Source organism: Hipposideros armiger, unplaced genomic scaffold (assembly GCF_001890085.2).
Source record: "Hipposideros armiger isolate ML-2016 unplaced genomic scaffold, ASM189008v1 scaffold_86, whole genome shotgun sequence".
NCBI lineage: Eukaryota > Metazoa > Chordata > Mammalia > Chiroptera > Hipposideridae > Hipposideros > Hipposideros armiger.
This window is the reverse complement of record NW_017731436.1, coordinates 914,855-934,841: the sequence shown is the minus strand read 5'-3', so window position 1 is coordinate 934,841 and position 19,987 is coordinate 914,855. Positions and strand designations below refer to the sequence as shown.

General features: G+C 40.5%; 1 protein-coding gene across 1 annotated transcript in view; it reads left to right on the top strand.

Moving 5' to 3' along the window:
• Positions 1 to 19,987, top strand: part of ARID1B (AT-rich interaction domain 1B) — a 425,191-nt gene that overhangs the window by 298,002 nt on the left and 107,202 nt on the right. The window contains exon 6 of the mRNA XM_019644160.1: positions 12,010 to 12,253. Coding sequence (XP_019499705.1) covers positions 12,010 to 12,253 — 244 coding nt within the window. The remainder of the gene's footprint in view (positions 1 to 12,009; positions 12,254 to 19,987) is intronic.

Below are 19,987 nucleotides of genomic sequence, written 5' to 3'. Positions count from 1 at the left end.
AATATAAAAATTGCAGGGTTTTGTATATTGAAGCCATTAAACTACTTCTATTTTTAACAAGATAATTTTAAACTGCCTTCAAATTTTTTAATACTGAAGCAATGAAATAACTCTTGTTTTTAGATTTTTGGGGCAGTATTATAAAGGGAAATATGCATTTAAGGAAGCAAATTGTGATTTGAATTGATGTGGCCTTAGTATTTATTTCATTGTTATTTCTTCTATTTCTAACTTATTCTTTGAAATAAGAATGATTTGAAGTCTGTGTCTAATGTACAACTTAGCATCAGGAAATCTTATATTTTAAAAATGATGTCTTCTACAACTTGCACATCACTTGCTTTATTCATTATACTGACCCATTGACAAAATAAGCATTATAATCATTTTACAACTGAATCAAAGGTTAGATTGTCTTGTCCTCAGCTGATGAATGACAGCACCAAGCTTCCATCCAGCACTGTTTCAACTACAGCATAATAGTCTCTCTGTGGGAACATTTTACTTGTGATTCTTAAATAGTGAGTAATTTGGGGTGTTTTTCTTATCATTCTACTGTTGGCTGTTTTCCAGTACTAGAATATTTGTTATTTCATTGATGGAAATATTGTTAAAAACCTGTGTTCATACCCAGTGCAGCAGTCCTTGTCTTATTGAAGAGCTTGTGAATGATTGATCAGCTAAGTCACCTGAACAATGCAGGGGAAACCTACCCCTTTCATGCAGAATCTCCTTTCTCGGGTTGCTGCTGTCCGGGGTTCTGTTTTTGACATAATTCTTAGCTCTTCCTTGACTTGTTTCCAACAGGCCCTGCAGAGCCTTTGTCCATATCCACCGGGACTGGGAATATGAGGGGATTACAGACTTCCCTTCCTGGTCCTCACTGTCTCAGCACCCGCTCCTGGTAGCACTGCTCCCTGCACTGTCCCTCTTTACACAAGGCTCCATCCCACAGCCTCTCCCCTGGGGTCATCATGATGCCAGCTCAACTTACTCAGACCTTCCAGCACTCATCCTTTTATTTATCATTTCTCACTAGACTCTCACAACAACTCTTTTCGGCAGGGACTCGTAGTTCCCTGTCTTACAGATGAGGAAACTGAAGCACAGAGAGGTTAGGCATGTCTCCTACGGTCCATTATAAGTGGCAAAGCAGGGTTGGAATGGAAGTCGTCTTCCTCCAGGGTTTGTGCTGTGGCAGACGGCACCAATTTATTAAAACTCAACATGAGAAGTTCTGTAGTAGATAAATATGACATGGGATCATGGAGGAAGGAACTTTGCGGCTCATTCTGGTGGCATGGTGTCAGGGAAGACCTTACCCGGATATTGCTGGATGGCTCCTGGAGGGAACAGGGTGTCGTGGAGTGAACAGCGCGAAGGTTCATTTCCGGTTAGACCGGGTCACTCGGGCTGTAGGTGCCATGGCTGCATGTTGGCTGTCGGGAAGGTAGTGAGGCCCGGGGAGTTTTCTGTTCCCTCTTCTTTCCCCGTCACCCTGCTCATCCACAGTGTGGCTTTCATTCTCATTGTCTCTTACCTTGGCTTCCTGCTACTGCTCTAACTTTGTTAATTTATACCACCGTGTTTGTGGGCCACTCCATCTTCTGCCTTCTCTCCTGCGTTAGTTACATACTGCTGCATTGGGGGTTTTGTTTGTTTTCTATCAACATTGTTTATGAGATTCATATTAATTTTAGCTCTAGCTCATTCAGTTCCACTGCTGTAGTATCCTATTTTCTGAATACATGTCTATTTTATACTGCTGGAAAATTAGATTGTCTTCGATGTTTTGCTCTTACAGTACTGAAACAATGCTTCTATGCTTGTGTATGTCTCCTTATGTACACGTGCCAGACAAGAAACCTAGGAGTGGACTTTGTGGGTCACAAGCTAAACGCTTCTTCAGCTTCAGGAGATGCTTACAGGTTGTTGTCCAAAGCGGCTGTACTAAGTTCTAGTACCACTAGCTATGTGTGAAAATGCGTGATATACATATCTTTCTCCAATGTTTTATTATCGTGACATCTCAGTTGGAAGTATCTATCATTTAGTGTTGATAAGGGTATCACCTAATTATCTTATAAAAGAACTTCAGTTGCACACAAAAAAAGAAAAATGCAAGGAAAGGAATTGTCTTGACGATGTAAAAATGAATAGAAGCAGGACAGCTCTTCCTTGCAGAAGAATTCCAAATAATAAATGTAGAAGGGATGAAGGAAATAGAAAATCAACATTTGAACGTCAGAGTCATGCTGCAGGCAAAATCCACTGATAAATACTAAAATTAGCAGGCAAACTTTGAGACACAGGAGACTCGCATAGCTTCATATATTCCCCCCAAATATTTATTAGTTGCTGTATGGATTTAACATGGTTTTAATTTCCACAAATACTTTGATACGCCCCCTCTAGGACGTGGCGCTTCATTGCCCTCCCTTTCTCATGAGTAGAGTAGGGGAAGGGAAAAACAGCAACTTGACAGTGAAGAAAACTGGCAGACGCCACCACAACCACATGATGAAAGTTAACACCACCTTTTGCTATCACACGATATGGTGCTGTGTTAAGGACACTTCACTTCTGTGGTATTCTTCCCCCAAATCTATCACCCCAGCCTACTGGTGAGGAAACATCAAACAAACAAATTGAAGGACATCCTGCACATGTCAAGGTTGTGAAAAACAAGGAAACATATGAGAAACTGTTGCAGATCGGAGGGGACTAAGGAGACAGGTGAATAAATGTAGCATGGTATCCCGGGTTGGATCCTAGAACAAAAAAGACATTACTGGGAAAGCTGGTAGAATATGAATTGTCTGTGATTTCATTAATAGTCTTGTACCAGTGTCAGTGTCATAGTTTTGATAAATGTGCCATGGTCATTGGGCGTAGGGCATGTGAGGACACTCAGCGCTGTGTTCGCCACTTTTGTGTAAGTCCAAAGTCATTCCAAAATTAAAAGTTTGTAAAATTCCAGTGAAGGATGTAGAACAAGTATGTATGTTCAGATGGTTCATGTGACTAGGGGAAATGTCAAAATAACAAAGTTTTAGTATCGTTCTACGAATAAAACTTCCCTTTATTCCGTGTAGACTCAGTATAATTTGTGAGTTGTGTGGTTTCTGTTTTTGTTTTTTTGAGGTTGCTAATTTATTTGCAGTTCCTATAGGTCTTACTATTTTAAATCATTGCTATATACTGAAGAAATAAATGTCCCCTGAGGGTTCCTGCCTTTTCGTTTTTAAGTTTTATTTTCAGAATTTTTACGTGCTAAGCATTGTACTTTCTAAGCTAAACAGTAGGGTTTTTTTTACCACAAAAGATGCAAAAGGTGGTGTTGATTGCTTTTCTGTTATATAAAGATTTATTATATGCTTTCAGCAATAAAAACCGGTAAGATTTAGACAAACTCTAAATCTCACATATTTACAGATCTTGTTAGTTTGTCAATTTGCTTTCAGAGCACACGGGCCATTCATACTTATAGTTTCATACCTGGCATTGATATTTGTAAAGCGCCAACCCATAAACTCTTATCCCTCCTCTGGCATGTCATTAGCTGACATTCCCCTTTATAACTGCGCGTCTCAGGAGTCATCACCAGTGGTTTTGAGGTAGAATAGATGAAGAATATAACCCGTTAGCGGGAAATGTTACTCCTAATTACTGTTTAGATACTGTTGTGCTATTTTAAGGGTAACGTATATATCTTCACCTTATTTTATCCATTAATTCTTACATATAACTGAAATGAGTAGGATGACTATGTAGATTCATGAAATAATTGCAATCTAGAAAGCACACTGCTATCAAGAGTAATTTTAATCATGTTGAAATATTTTTTGTTCATGCACACTTAAAAACAAGTTTTTCATTTTCTTTACAATGTTTTAACATTTCTTACTTGGCACCCACTGCATCTTTTTTCTTCTCTGGTAATATCAAAGCTGTTTAGACTTCCCTTGGCTCCCTAGTTCCTGAAGATGTAAGCCTGTGCTCCGTGGCCTGGCACATGAGGTCACTCACAGCTGCCCTCAGGCGCCACTTCAGCCTCGTCCTCTCACTCACCTGTTTTCCAGCTTCCCTGAGTGGCATGCCCTCCCCCAGTTCCTCTTGCCTTCACACATTGTTCTTTCTGCCTCCTGTCCTCCACCTGCCCAAAGGGCTCACCTTTGCTTTTAGCCTGGGCCCAGCTCAGACAGCAGCCCCTAGGGACATGTGTGTGCAGTGGCTGCAGACGTGCTGTTCTGTATTCCACAACGCTTTTAATTCACCCTCCTCAGAAAACTTATTTTTATTAGAAGTCATCTGTTTAGCTGTTTGTGTCTCTTCATTGAGACTCCACAAGAGAAAGACATCGAAGTGTCCAAGATCACATATTTTAGGCCAACTTAAATATAAGTTCTCCACATGAGAAAACTGCCTTCTACCTTTTGTTCCACCTCCCCCCACCCACCCCATGGCTCCATCTGCAAACCTTAGTTCGATACGGCTAGTTCGAAAGGTTAACACGCAGTGCAAATATCTCCCTAGATTATTCAACGTTCTCATTTAATTATACAGCTTTAATTTCACCAGTAGTCTGTAATTTGTATTAATAAGTATATTCTTTAAAATACCATAAAGGGCCAGCAGTTACTCACGTGTCTTTTTAGTGTTCTCAGCACTGACTTGGACCTTGACTGACGTCAGGGGGAAGGGTCTTGTCTGCGCCGGACAGTGACATCGGTTAACAACCATTTGGGCTGGTGGGAACCAGGGACTGGAGCTAACAAGTGCTGTGGTTTCCTCCTGTAAGGAGCAGTGCACAGGGCCCCTGGGACTTAGAAGGTGCTAAGGCCTTGGTAGTCGCAATTGTTGCTAAAATCATCACAACCGTGGTCGTCAATATCATTTGTGCGGGTGGTCCTAGGACTCTAGCCCAGAAGGATGATGTTATTTCCAGATGAAAGTTAATCCTAAATTCCATACAACCAAGAGAAAACTATAAATAAACTTTCTTACCAAATGGTTTTGCGTTTCCAGACTGCCCATACTGTTTTGAAGGGTCTATTTGTGGTTTTTCCTGGCCTCCATAACATCTCAAGACTCTTGTGAATAGTGGGAGAACAGAGTCTCCTGGGCAGAGTTCAAAAACAGGATAATTTAGGATCCCCCTGAGGCCTGTGCAGTGGGAAAAAGTTCCCTCACATGATGCATATTTCATACTTAAATTGTTTACCACTTCTAAATTTAGAATGGCAGCACATTTCATATTATGTGATTCAACTCAAGGACCTTTGAGACTAGCTTTTATTTGAGGTGCTGATTTTTAAAAATCAAAGGGAATATAGCCATTATAACAATTTTTGCTTATGATAGCCTGTTTAGCTCTGAACCCTGCTTTTGTAAAGTATCAGTCTAGCTGATTGTCCTGTCAGTGTCCCCTTGACATGAGAGTCACCCATAATGGAATGTTTGCTTGAGGAAGAACGCAAGTGAATCAGGTGAAAGTCATTTCCCCAAAAAGTGGTTCTTGGCTACCACTCTTAAAACGAATTTTTGACTCATTGATTTTCTTTGTGTCATCCTGGCTTTATATGTGAAGTTGTCATTTGGGGAGCTTATGAATTTTCAAATCATCAAAATTTTTTTCCCAGTTGACCTCATACATCTTAAAGCTATGCCTTGCGTATATTGTCACATAATGAAAAGATAAATATTTGTTATTTGCATATGTTTAAATAGAAAGTAAGATAGATATAAAATTATATAAAGCATCTTGGAAAGAAGGTGTTTAAAGGTCTTTGAAAGATTTTCTTCATGGATTCTGTCTTTCTGTGCCTTTGCATGTTTTTTATTCATTTAAACAGGAAGTCAAAGCTTTTAACTCATTTGCCGTCTAGACAAATGAAAGCAGCAGGGACTTTTGTGGGTGTCTTAAAATATTGATACACTTTATTACACATAGGTTCATGCTGAAAAGAAGCCTACAAACATCATGGAAAATAAACAGTCATTGTGAGGTTTTCCCTTTTGTGTATATATGTCCATCAACTTATTGGCTCAATTCTAATACCAGTTTCAAGGTGTCCAAAATGATAGTTCTAAAATAAGGTTGGAAGGTATGAAGTGATTTTGCCATGTGTTTCTAAAGAGCTAAGTATCTAATGAGACTGGATGAGGCCAACTCCATGATGTTAATTGGAAACAGAGGGCTGAGAATTTACTGCTAAATTTTAATAGTGAAGTCAATAGTTTTCTGTAGGGCGTTTGTGGTAAATGTTTAGAAATATTTGCATATGCTAGCTTGCTTTTTATAGTGTTCACAGCTGTATTTTACTCTAGAGCTTATAAATTTAGTGACATTCACCAGTGACCAGTCTAATCTGTCCTCTCTTTAGCACCACACCTGGCACAAGGAGTCACTGCCTTTAAGAAAGTTAGGTCTAGGTGGAGAGAGAGAAAAAAAAAGCTACATGCCTGAATGTCATGCTTCATATTCTAAAAAGAAGAGACACCATTTCTGTTTTGAGGAGAACTGAGAGACTTTTCTGAAGATCATTGAACTGGCATTTTAACCTGTGCTTCAAACCCCTGGGAAGTCACAGTGAGAAATCATTAACTGTGTCCTATTAAAATCCTTAAACAAGAGACTGAAACTGGTCTCATTGATTGGAATACCTCCTCTGTTTCTAATTCAGTGTTTATCCTCGTGCTCTCTTGGGGCGCGTCTGAGGAAGAGATACCCCAATGTGTACCGTGCTTTGCAATTCTGTCAGTGACTAATCCAGTACCATCAACTAATTGTATTGAGAACCATACATAGCTCAGAGTATTTTGAAGTTGATTTGCTTTTTTAAAAACCCACTTATTTAATTAAGCAAGGGAGTAAAATTTTCTAACCTATTCCCAGTTCTGTGGGACAGTAAGACATCCCCAGCAGTGACTGGTTTTATCATTTTAATAAGCTAACCTACTAGATAAATTAAATACCATCAAAACCAAAGATGTCTTTTGAGGTAGTAAGTCATATATATTAATGTAAATATTTTAAGGGTAAATCATATACAATATGTAGACATGAGAGACTATTTATACTTAATGTTGTATGTCTATTTTATATATACCAGGGATGCCAAAAAATTGTATACATATTACTTGTATTCATCTTTTGTTATTGTATATATTGAGTATCATAATACAATTTTAATACAGTTTTTGAAAAACTGTATTAAAACTACGCTGATGGTAACCACTTTGAGCACCTCCTGTAATTGCAGAAGTCAAACATGACTTGTATTCATCTTTTGTTATCGGTATATATTATTACAGTTTTAGTACAGTTTTTTCCTTTCTCAAAATGCGTATGCATTTTTTTGGCACCCTCAGTATACGTAGCTCTCTAAAAACTCTTCCTATGTTCCTTCCTGGTGGCGTGTTCCCTTGTACGTTCCTCTGTCACTGCCCTCCTCCACCCTGTCCCCTCATATAGAATCAAAAACATACTTGTGCTCTGTGTTAATTCATAAGTGTTTCTCTTGTCAGTGTCTGATAGGACCGTCATTGCTCCCCGGTGGCATTTCATTCTAAGCACAGTGAAACCTCTTGTACTTGTCACTTGGGTTAGAATGAAAATTTTACACGGTCAGAGGGTGGAGAGATGATGGTTACAGAGACAAGTCTATGCAGGGAACTTTCATTTAAATTAAGTTTTAAAGTAAAACAACCTTTTTTTTTTAAGGCACTGATTTTCCAACAATAAACGAACCATTCATTGATAGGAGTTATGTATTATTTTTGGTGTGCTGGAAAGTATTCAGTATTCTGAGTGATGTCAGACATTGAAAACCCAACTTAATAGCAAGATTTTGCCAAATCAAATTGTCATTGCAAAATACTGCATTTCCTATGCATGAGCCCGTGAAGTCATTGCCTAACCCATCAGCGCCCCATCAATAAAGGGGAAGGAGGTAAGGAATGCTGTGGGGCAGGGGGACTCCAGCCCCTTAAAAGAGTTCTCCCTGCAATTACCGTACCTGCCAGCTTTCCAGCAAGATAAATGGAAGCACTGTAGCTTGAAGGTGCCTTGGTTAGAATGAGATGCAGTGAGGTCTCTGTTCTTTACAGGCGTCATAGATCTGATAGTACTTATAAAAGAAGAATCGAGTTGGTGCCCTGCTGATAAAATTGTCCTCCAGAGGAGTATTAGTTACAGGGCTTCTTTGTTAACTAGGCTGAATGTTTAAACCACTGTTGAACTTCTTTTATTAACATGTTTTAAGATAGCTATACATACGGATACCCTAAGCATCTGCAGGGGGGAATATTTCTCTATAATTTACATATAAAAGTTCCGTGTCTATAACAGTAATATAGAAATTATATCTTTTTATTACCCTTCTGTTTCACTGAGGTCTAGTCAGCGCTGAAATTCTGATGACATGTGAACACTAAGAAAGCCACCGTGTTTATATGTTTCTCTTGATACTTCCTTGATCAGCTTGTTGAATAACAGAAATGTTTTTCATGCCTTCACAGCCCAAATGACGCTCTCCTAACACCCATCCGTGTCACTTTTTCAACCATAACATGGAATTTTAAGGCAGGACAGGGAAGGAATTTATAGGTCGTGCAAAGAATTTAAAAAATTTCAACGTAGCAATTTGGTTTTTTATGAAGACAGATTTGCATAAAATTATTTAACTTCAAATAATGATTTTTTAAATTGCATCTATATTGTCTTTTCTATGTTTAATTCCATATGTAGTATAATAGAAGATAATGGCTTTATATCTAGTTATCGACCAGTTTTTTGTGTTTTTTTTTTGGTCTCTAAAGAAGCACGAGAAGCATTTCCTCCCAACTGATTTTTGTCTGATTGACCCTTTATTGGTGATACACATTCATTAGATATGAGAGAGTGCATCTACATGGCTGTGACTGTGTACCAGTAAAACATTATGGACAGCAAACTTTGAATTTCAGGTATTTTTCATATATCACAAATATTACTCTTTTGATTTTTTTTTTTGAGTCATTTTTAAATGTTTGGCTTGTGAATAGAGCAGAAACAGGTAGGGTCCCATTTTAGCCTACAGGTCACAACTTGCAATGCCCTGATTTAAAGAGCCATACAGGTGTGTCCCTTTGCTTTTTATCAATTGGCTACATCTGTTAGGAAGGGAATTTCTTGGGGGCTGGTACTTAAGAGTTACCTAGGCCCCCCACCACTCTTACACACCCCACTCCCACCCCAGTTCTGAGGCTGTGCACAATGAGAAGCCAGCGTTGAGCCTGGAGTGGGAGGGACATCAGTTTGAGTGCATGTGTACACATCTATTAGCTTAAGTTTTGTTTCGAGGAACCCTGATAATTGCCTTGATTGCTGAAGTGTGAATACTTTCACATTGTATGCAGCATGTTACTTGATTAATAACCTTCCCCTGTGTCTACCTGGCTTCACAAATTGTGTTCAGTTCAGAAGTCTGAATCCAGCTATTCTAGTCTTCAAGTTAAATACAATGTTTTACCAGCTGAATGTGTGCAAAATCACGCACGCCATGTGTCCTGAGTAGAAATATTTATGTATTTTTTTCTCTGACTTCTGAAGATCTGATTCAGTTTATCCCCATTTTAGAGGTTTAATGATAACTTTTCCTAGGGTGATATTTTCAGTCTACCCTGTTACTGTTAAGTTATTCATAAGCTCAATTATATGGCATCGAAGATTACTCTCTATTTAGAAAGATGTTATTCTCTTTAATGTAAGAAATTTCTGTTTTTCAAAAACATCTTTTTGTGAGATTTTCATCAGCTATTCTTCAGGATGTATTTTTTAATTATTGGAAATTTTTTTTTAAAGATTTTTATTGAGGAATTGGGGGGATGGGAACAGTGCTGGGGAATTGGGGGAAGGGGAACAGACAAGTTGCTGTCGTTTTGTTCTTCAGTCTAGTTGTGGAGGACGTTGCTTCACTGGCCCAAGTTGGCACCATCATTGCGCTCTTCCCGGGAGAGGTAGATCAGTCGCCGGCTTCTGGACGGCCGCTCACTGCGGCTGCTGGCCGCTCATGCTAGCTGCTGGCTACATACGGTAGCCCATGGCAACCCACTGCCACAGGGGCTGCAGCCTAAGCCGTCGCCTCAAGGCAGCCCAGCTCCAGGTTGAGCTGTTGTTCTGCATCTTAGCTGTGGAGGGCAGTGTCACTGGCCCTCATATGTGGGATCCAAACCGGGGCCCTGTGGCGTCCCAAGCCAGTTCTTAACCATCACGGCACTCGGCCGGCCCTATTGGAAATTTTGATGTTATAAAATGAGAAGTTAATTATATAACAGATGATCAATAGATAAACTTTCCGGGAGACTAGGATCTTAATTCTGAACTTGCTTTGTGCCATTTGGGGGCACTCTAACCAGCTCTGCTCTACCTGGCCCCTTTGGTACTTCCTAGTCTAGATTCATTCTTCAAATCCTAAGCATCTTCCACCGCTTATTTTCAAAGCCCTATTTTTAGAAGTTCCAGGAGTAAGCAGTGAAGTAAAATTAAACACTAATAAAATTGAATAAATGGAGGATGTCAATTCGGATGGTAAATGTTTTGTAGACAGCAGTATTTCTGATCCCATTCTGCAGTATTTAATCCTAGATTAGCAAAACAAATATCTTTGATACTAGAACTCAGCCTTTGGGACTCACTCCACACCTGGCTCACGGCCCGTGCTGATCTGCTGAGTTCCCAGGGGTGGCTGTGCCAGGCCCAGTGCCACCGCACCGAGGAAGACCAAACTATGTCTCTGCCCTCCTCTCATCCCGATGAGTGTGCGGAAGACAGTTTCCTCCTTTCCCTTCTCAGCTTCCCGTCATCATCTTTAGCAGATGCGATCTGTCCTCAGTAGGGTTACCTTCAACAATAACTTTACTCTCTGAGCCTCAGTTTCTTACCTGTCAAATGGGAATTTTAATAACTGCCTTGGAGGGCGATGTGACCAAATTAGGTGGCACTAAAAGTTGTTTGTTTAGCGTAAAATTGTTATAAAAGTAAGGTATAACATTAGGATTCATTTCTAGTAACATAACTCCAAGGGATTTATTTTTACAATAGCGTATAAAAAAAAATTTACTATTTTGTTATAATAGCACTTTTGCAATTACTTAAAATGTAAGAATTCTTCACCACAAGGTTTGTTTAAAATTTTTACTGCTATTATGTTAGAATCTCCTCGTTTGAAATTCAAACAGTCCTCCAATGTTGACTTCTAATTAAAAGGCTCCAAAGCCTGTAGCTTTCATTGATGGAAATGATCATTTAAGAATCGGGCATTCCTTTTTCTACTTATGTCGCTTAGCATGATATTCTCAAGCACAGAAAATTTAAGAACCATATGATTTCACTCATATATGGGATATAAAACAAAGCAACAAATGAGCAAATAAGATACAGTCAGACTCATAGACATGGACAGAGTGTGGTGGTTACCAAAGAGAGAGGGGGTGGAAGGAAGGTAGAGATGGTAAAATGGGACCAAGTGTGCGCTGACAGAAGGACACTTGACTTTGGGAGGTGAACACACAAGGCAGTACATTGATAATATATTGTATTATAGATTGTACCCTTGAAACCTATATAATCTTAACAAATGTCACCCCAGTAAGTTTAATAAAATTTAAAACAAGAATCAGGCATGCTATTCAGATGGTAAGTCACCACCTACACTGCTGTTTCCTGTGGCTCTTTGAATGTTCTGTTGGACTAGGGGATGACAACTTCAAGCAAAGCAGTAGCATGGTTTTGTGGAGTACAACTGTACTCACTTTTTAGGGATAAGTCAGATCTTATGGATTCAAGGTATGAAAGACCTCATTAAAGTTTTCTAATAACAAGTGGACATGCTCTGAATTTTGGGTGTTACCCAGAAAAACGTCGTTGCTAAAGGGGGTGTTGTTATGACTTCCAAATCGTCTTTTGATCAGGTGTTGGTACAAACGTGTTACTCTATAAACACATGCTATTTCTTTCCTTCGCAGGACCTGTCTGGCTCCATTGATGACCTCCCCACGGGGACGGAAGCAGCTCTGAGCTCAGCGGTCAGTGCATCTGGGTCCACGAGCAGCCAAGGGGATCAGAGCAACCCAGCTCAGTCACCATTCTCCCCACATGCATCCCCCCATCTCTCCAGCATTCCTGGGGGCCCATCACCTTCTCCCGTCGGCTCTCCTGTAGGAAGCAACCAGTCACGATCTGGCCCAATTTCTCCTGCAAGTATTCCAGGTACTCACTTTCTTAATCGTTAGAGTTTTACTCTGTAGTAAAGACAGACCCAGTGTACATCAGTAGCAACATACATTCCATTACTCTTTTTTATTTAAACATCTAGTTATGGGACCATGTATCAGGAGCATAACTTTATGAATTAACACCAACACATACGAGAGTCCCAATCCCTAAAGATACTCAACTGATGAAATGTAACCCTGTTAATGAAATCACCAGTCACTCTGATATCTTCTGTTTGCACGTTTACCTTAACTTACTCCAGAAAATTATTTTCCCTTAGGATATTTTTTTTGTAATGCTTCTGTTAAGTACGACCAAGGTGAGATTGTCAACTACTGTTGGCCTTAGTTTTTATGGTTCTATTTAATTTCTACCGTGGCAGTTATTTTCTAAAATATTTTTAGTATTTATACTTATCAGTGTCTTAATTTGCCAGCATGCATTCAAGGCCTTGTGACTGATACAAACATCACCTTCTAATTTTGATATAAGAATTTTATGTTCGCTAACTCTTGCGTTCAGCTCTTTCAGTAGTCATTCTACTTCTGTACCTTCTGCTTCCTTTATTGTGTACTTCGGATTATTATTATTTTTGTCAGTTGCCTCATCCTCATTCATCTTTCTTAGATCGAACTTCATCCATTCTGACACACCAAGCAACTGGCTTCCCTTTATCAGCAAACTAGATGTAATTTTTTCTGTGTAAATTTTGCCAACATGATATGAATGGTTTCCAGAAAGTACTTTTTGTTAACCTATCAGAATTGATACTGAATTGCTGATAAATTTTCTGATAGTTTATTCTATTATCTTGAAAGCATGGATGGTAGTTCTCCCCCTTTTTACCATTTTACACCTTTGATATTTTAAAAAATGTTTATTATGGGATGTTTTATATATATAAAGTTTATGAACATATGTAACATGCTGATTGTGAAATATGACTATCAAATGAGGACCCATGCACGAGCCCACCGTCCAGCTTAAGAACTAGATCATTATCACTGGTATTGCACCTACCTGTGTTCCGCATTATGTTCACCCCTGTACTTCTCCTCTGCCTTACATATTCTCTGAATATTTTTTTAACCCTTCGTTTTGGTTTTGGGAGGGATTTAAAGAAATTGATTACATTCATTCCTAGAGTATATATTGTTAGTTTTATTTAGTTTTGAGCTTTATAGAAATGTATCATATTTAGAATGACTATATAATTTATCATCCAAGCTGAGACACTTGAGCATGTAAGGGTTGCTATGAATAATTACAAGGGGACAACAGACATAAACCAGGAAGATTCTGAGCAAATCAGGAAATACGGTCACTCCCATCATATACTGTATGTGGTCTTCTACAGTCGCTTTCTTGACAGAATGTTATGTTTCTGAAATACCTCCATATTTTGGATGTAGCTGTAATTTTATGTATTTTGATTAAGGTAATTTCTTGTTTGCTTATAAACAGCAGAAATGTATTCCTCACAGTTTTGGAGTCTAAGCACACGATCAAGGCCCTGGCAGATTCAGCCCACTTCCTGGTTCACAGACAGCCATCTTCTTGCTGTGTCCTCACATGGGGAAAGGGACGAGGGAACTGTCTGGGTTTATAAGGGCACTGATCCCGTTCATCAGGACTCCATCCTCATGACCTAAGCACCTCCTAATATTTGGTAGTTGGTGATTAAGTCATCTTGCTGTTAACTATTCTTTCAAAGATATTGGTCCTCATAGTAATGGTGATAAAACCTGGATTTACCTGTGCTTCTAACATTTTTAAAGCTATGACTACTCTATATTTCTGAATTCCTTAGGCAGTTTTTGGTATTGAGATGGATTTGGAGGCATCACCTGCCTAAACATTGAAAAGAGACATGTAAAGTATTGTTTTTGTCAAAGAATAATTCACTCTTTTCTAAATTGGATCAAAAGGACTTAATAACCTAAATGAAAACTTCTCTAAGGCACAGAGATATAGTTTTTCATTTAAAATCCCTGATATGGGTAGTTCACAGTCTGATGATTTTCATACATGTGCTTTTCATTCCAGATGGGGATTTTGAAACTTTTATTTCACTGTTTGGATTTTGATGTAGTAGAGAACTCGTAACCCAGCCAAAGAGCTGACTTTGGCCATGTGCTGTCACGTCTTGCAGAGGAGGTAGCTAGCTCAGCTGGTGGAATTGGTCTCGGAGTGCGGCGCTTAGCTATGTTTTGTGCAGGGTGAAGGTGGTCAGTGGATTTCACTCCCCAGGACCTATTAGCACCATTACAAATGAGGCCGGTTCTTCACAGGAACTGGGGGAGGTCCTGAATATGTTTCTCTCTGCTGACTTTTTGAAAACGTGAGTTTTTAATAGAAAGCGTTCAGCTTTCTCGGAAATGCTGTTTAAAGCGTGTAGTGTATCTTCTAAACATGTGTCAGAAATGCTAACTGCCCGGGGCCTACATTTTCGTTTCACCATTCCAAGTCAGCTCCCCTATACCTGTGTCTACGTGGATCTTGATGAAACTGTTCAGTGAAATGTAGTATAGGGAAGAAATTACACTGCAAACGTCCGCTTGTTTTGGAAGCATGCTGTTCAGGTAAATCTGTAACTATCTTTGTGGAGTGGAAAGCTGCATAGTAATAAATTATGTAAAACGTGGCACATAGAACATTTCTTAATGTTAGTGTTATTCTAAGAGGCACAACCTCTTAGAAAATCTGAGAAGCAGTTTGGGCATTTGTTCACCTTTCTCCCAAGTGGAATTATTGCGGGGAACCCAGACAAAGAGGCAGGACACCAAGGCGTGGGAAGCAACTTTTATTAATGCCGGCACTGGCTCAGCGGATTCACATCCAGAGGCTGAGCCCCCACTCAGGTGGGATTTGGGGTTATATACCCTGAGGTTTCCAGGTTGGCAGCTAAGATTTATTATTAGGACATGTGGCCATTGTGCCAGTTCCTGACTGGTCCACAGGTGAGGTGGGAATTTGGACATATTACACGGGGAAGTCTTGATGACCATACAGTCCAGGAATGTCTTTGTCCGAAGCCTGCGCAAAATCCTTAGTGACCACATGGTCTGGGAACGTCTTTGTCTAGGGCCCATTGCCACAGAATTACAGATGGCAGTGGAACTGTGTGGACCTCCGTAATCATCTGATCACACCTCCTCGTTTTATAGCCTTATTAGCTGTGTAACCTTGGTCAGGCCTCTGAGCCTCTCTGTGCCTGTCTCTGCATCTGTAGAGGTAATAACCACATCTCAGAGGGTTACTGTAAAGACTACAATGTAACACACATAAGGAGGCACTTGGGAAGCATCCAGTGCATGTTAACTATTGTTGTGATTAGGGCTATTGTTTCTGTTCACTCTGGACCTCAGCACTTGTCCTTGATCACACTGTCCAGACGGCCATCTTCTGATTCTGAATCCAGTGGTGGTCTTGGGCAGTTCAGAAGCTGTGTACAGCAGTCCCCCCTTATCCATTGGGGATGCGTTCCAGGACCCTCCGTGGATGCCTGAAACTGTGGATAATACCAAACCCTATGTACACTATGTTTTTTTCCTGTGCATACATATTAATAACACCTTTTCACTTAAAAGAAGCACTTTATGGCTTCTCAGGCATATGTGAATTGCCAACATTACTACTCTTACACTTTGGGTCGATTATTAAGTAAAATAATGGTTATTTGAACACAAACTGTGATATCACAACAGCTGATCTGATAACCAGCTACTAAGTGACTAATGTGAGTGTCTACAGTGTTGGAGACACAGGACAAAGGGACGATTTGCTTCCAGGGCGGGATGGAGCAGGGTGGCGCTAGATTTAAGCACGCTACTCAGAACAGCACACAATTTAAAACTTCTGAATTGTTTATGGAGTTTTCCATTTAACATTTCAAACCACAGTTGACCATAGGTAACTGAAACTATGGGAAGCGAATCCTCGGACAAGGGGAGACGACTGTATGTAAAGTTTGCAGCGACGATTTCTGTGTTTACTGAGGTTATTCAGGAGGACTGCTAGGGCTAGTTATAGAAGCAGAATATAGTTTCACAAAGTGGAATCCATTTTACTTCTGACTTGGAAAAAAAGATAGGCCAGCGGCTGCTCTTGGGGGCTGAGTTCTGAGAAGCCTACGAGGTGACTGGAAGACAAGGGGAGGACAGGAATCTAAATCTTTGCTTCACTCTTATCATGGGCAAATTGATTTTTGTGTGATGTGCTAGGCAGGCCGTCTAGCATAAAATTTCCTACCAGACGCAGTTCAGAATCCTGGGTTATTTCTCACACTTTTTGCATGTGTTGAGACAACATCAACCAAGATCAATGCCACCCTCTCAGTGGCTGTAGCCAGGGCCCCTGAGCGGGTTGAAGTTGAGCAGGTTGCTCATTGGGCTTGGGCACCAGAGGTAAACGGGAGTGAAATGCGGGCTGCTGGGGGGTGGGGGGGGCACCCTTCCTTAAACCATATGAAAGAACCAGAGCTTCCGCACCCTGTCCAGGACCTCTTGGTCTTTCTCGTCCATGGTGTGGAGTCCCTGTACTACCTACTTCTCCACTCCGTTCCTGCAGCTCAGCCAAGGGACATTCAGACATACTCATCAAAATGTTTGTCGATAGATGTTCATAAAAAAGTTTATATGATGTTATATTAAGGGGATTTGTTTAAAACCATGCAGGCTTTTGTTGAAAAAACATTTTGGTCTTCTATCTCCCTCCACCTAGTTTATATGCTCTTTTTTTTTCTTTTTTTGATGTATTTGTGTGAACTTGGTCATCAGTAATAAAACCATACTTTAGAGATGATCATAAAGTTGATATTTTTTGGTTTTTTTTATTTAACTAAATGCAAAGACACCTTCCTGTAGAGAATAATTAGGCCCATTTCGTAATTTTACCTCCTCCTTTTTTCATCTGTAGTCCTCATGTTTAAATTTTGTTAACTTGTACATTAGACCCTAAGATAATTTACAGCTTACCGTCATTTGCTCCTGAGTCTATACCAATGAAATAACAATGTCAGGGAGGATTGCATGCTTGCCCACCCACAGCAAGATGCTCAGGCCGCTGCTTTGGGAACATCTGTTTGGAATTTCTCTTTATTTTTCAGTCTGTAGCCTTTTGCTTTCTTTCCTTCCCTCCCTCCCTCTTGTTCCCAGCACTAACTTGTTCTCCTGACCTCACTTCTCCCCCATTACCTCCCACGGTATCTCACTGCTGCCTCTCCGTGTGTCACAGATTGGCTCTTTCAGTCACTGTCTCTCCAACAAGTCATTGTTAAAATGCGCAGCTGTTGTGTAGCTGATAGCTGGGATGAGGTAAAGCCAGAATGTTGTGGGGGGTTCTTCCCAGTGTAGCTTTCCCAGGGTTTGTTGAAAAAGAGCAATCATTTTTCTCCATCTCTGCCCTGGTAAATGAAATGGACAGCTAATGAGAAATATCACAGAGCTAGATAAACAAAGCCCAGGAAAGCATCCCAAGTGGCTGAATCTGTGTCTTGCCTGTGAAACCGTTTCTCCTCCCACTGCACGTTTGCCTCACCAACATTGTGAGTGTCGTGGGAACAGCTACTGTGATACACTGGCACATGGGCCTTGGCACGTCCCTAGCTCAGCGGGGCTTTTCCTTCCTGCCTTCTTTGCAAAGCAGGATGGAGATTTTCTATGGTAAGTAGCCACATGGATTCTCTCCTTTTGTTTGCACATTACTGAGCTCCAGCACTGCAGTATCTGTAGTTAGAAGGTAAAGAATTCAGCCCTGGTTGTTTAATCTAAACAAGCATTTGAGAACAGATATGTATACACTACATCCGTCCCCAGTGCCATTATAAATTTTCTTGTTTTCACTTCTCCCTCCTTTATATTGATGTATTTAGAGAAATAAATGACATCTCCATCTTTTTAATTGGTACTGTGCATGTATATACATATACATTTAGATCAAGCAAATCTAATGTCGGGTGCAGTTGATTCTGAAATGTATGATGTTAAACATTTTGTCTCCCTTCTAATAATGTATCTCATCACGTTGTACTTTGGCTGCCTCCTGGGTGACATCCTAAAGTGACTTGCCTTGGTTTAAGGAGAATAAACTGTTGGGTCTTGAATGGACTGTGTGAGTCTCACCCTGGGCCTGAATTCGCCCTAACACACAGTGGAAGCTGACACAGCCCAACATCAGAATGCATCGCTGTTGCCAGAAGATTTAGTGGATGTTAATTTCACTTGTCTTGCCTCCAGAGCCAACCATTCCAGTTTACTAACAAAGCAAAAATGTAAATAAGACGAAGTTTCTTTCTTTTTTTATTTTATTGGCCAAAGGCTTTTGTCAGCTTTTTCCTCCATGTGCTGTAAGCTGCCATAGTGTTTAAATATTAAGTAGGGTGAACATATGCTGGGGGATGGTGATGGGCAGGCACATGTTAACTGTTCATAGCCTGATAAACATTTTTGTTTATAAACACTTGAAATGTTCAGACTCCTGAGCATAGTTCATCAGTTTGTTAACAAAGATCTAAGGATAGTAGCTGTAAATTCGTGAACAGATTTTTTTTTTCCCCACACTCTTTTTTTTAACATTTAACATTTGTACCAAGTCCAGTTTTATGGGGAGTCAAGTGACTTTCATTTGACAGCAGAACTATTGATTACAATAGATGAGGACCAAAGATACAAAATTAGGTGTTCACCACACATTAGTGTCGCCATGAAGAGAAGAGACGTGTTTCATGGCCGCGCTGCTTCCGGCACAGTACTCAGAGCTTATTCTCATCCGTGACATTTTTCTAGCCACCACAGACAAAAATAAAATTTCATCAAATACGAAAGAAAAACTCCCTCTAAGTTTTATGGGCTTTGCTGTTTGAGGTCCTCACCTCCCACCTCAGCCCTCCCCAGACTGAGTGCTGGCTGAAGGAGAGGAAGGATGTGAGGGTCAGGGCGGTTTAGGAGCTGAGAGACCAAAAGATGGAGGGTGAGGTAGAGAGGAGTCTTGCATTAATCTTTCAAGAGCTGCCCTCGTCGCACCGATCTTTTCCTGTTCCTGCCTCCCTCTACCAGAAGCCCCCCTCTCCTTCCCTCTCCAGCCAGCTGGAGCGTTTTCCCGGTGAGCACCTCTGCACACGTGCCTCCCAGACAGAAATGCTTCCCGGAGGCTCCCCACAGTCTGCAGCATCCAACACTCCAGGCCCCTTTCTTACGCATAACTTAAGTTGCTGTCCTCTGAAAAGGATCACAGGTTTTAAAGCCTGTGGAAATGGCTTTGCCAGAGGCAGCCCTTCCGCTCTCATAAAGCACTGCTCTCCAGTGAAGCCGATTCTCTGGAGCTTGATCATGTCGGTTTCTGGACGGTGCACGGCGCGTCCAGCATACCAAGCAGCCGTAATGACCTTTGTACCCCTCAGGAAAATCTTAGACCCCAAGAGAAGGAATTCCAAAAAGGGTGGCACGTACTAGATTAAATGTGGAAAATAGCTCTCTGGGCAGCACTGTGGTATATTTGGAGGTGTTCTGTGTAGGTGTCCCCCTAGTTTAGCCTCTTCTTAGCGAGGGAGAGTAAGTAGGCTTCTGTAGGAGCGGATATAGCTTCAGATACAAACAAGAAGAAACTCTCGTCAAGAAACTAATTTTCTTGCTTAATTTGACATTCAGACAAGCAGATTCTGGAAGGATGCTGTAATGAGAAAGAGAAAAATGAACTGCAGGTAGGAGTTAGTCATAGGTTAGAGTGAAC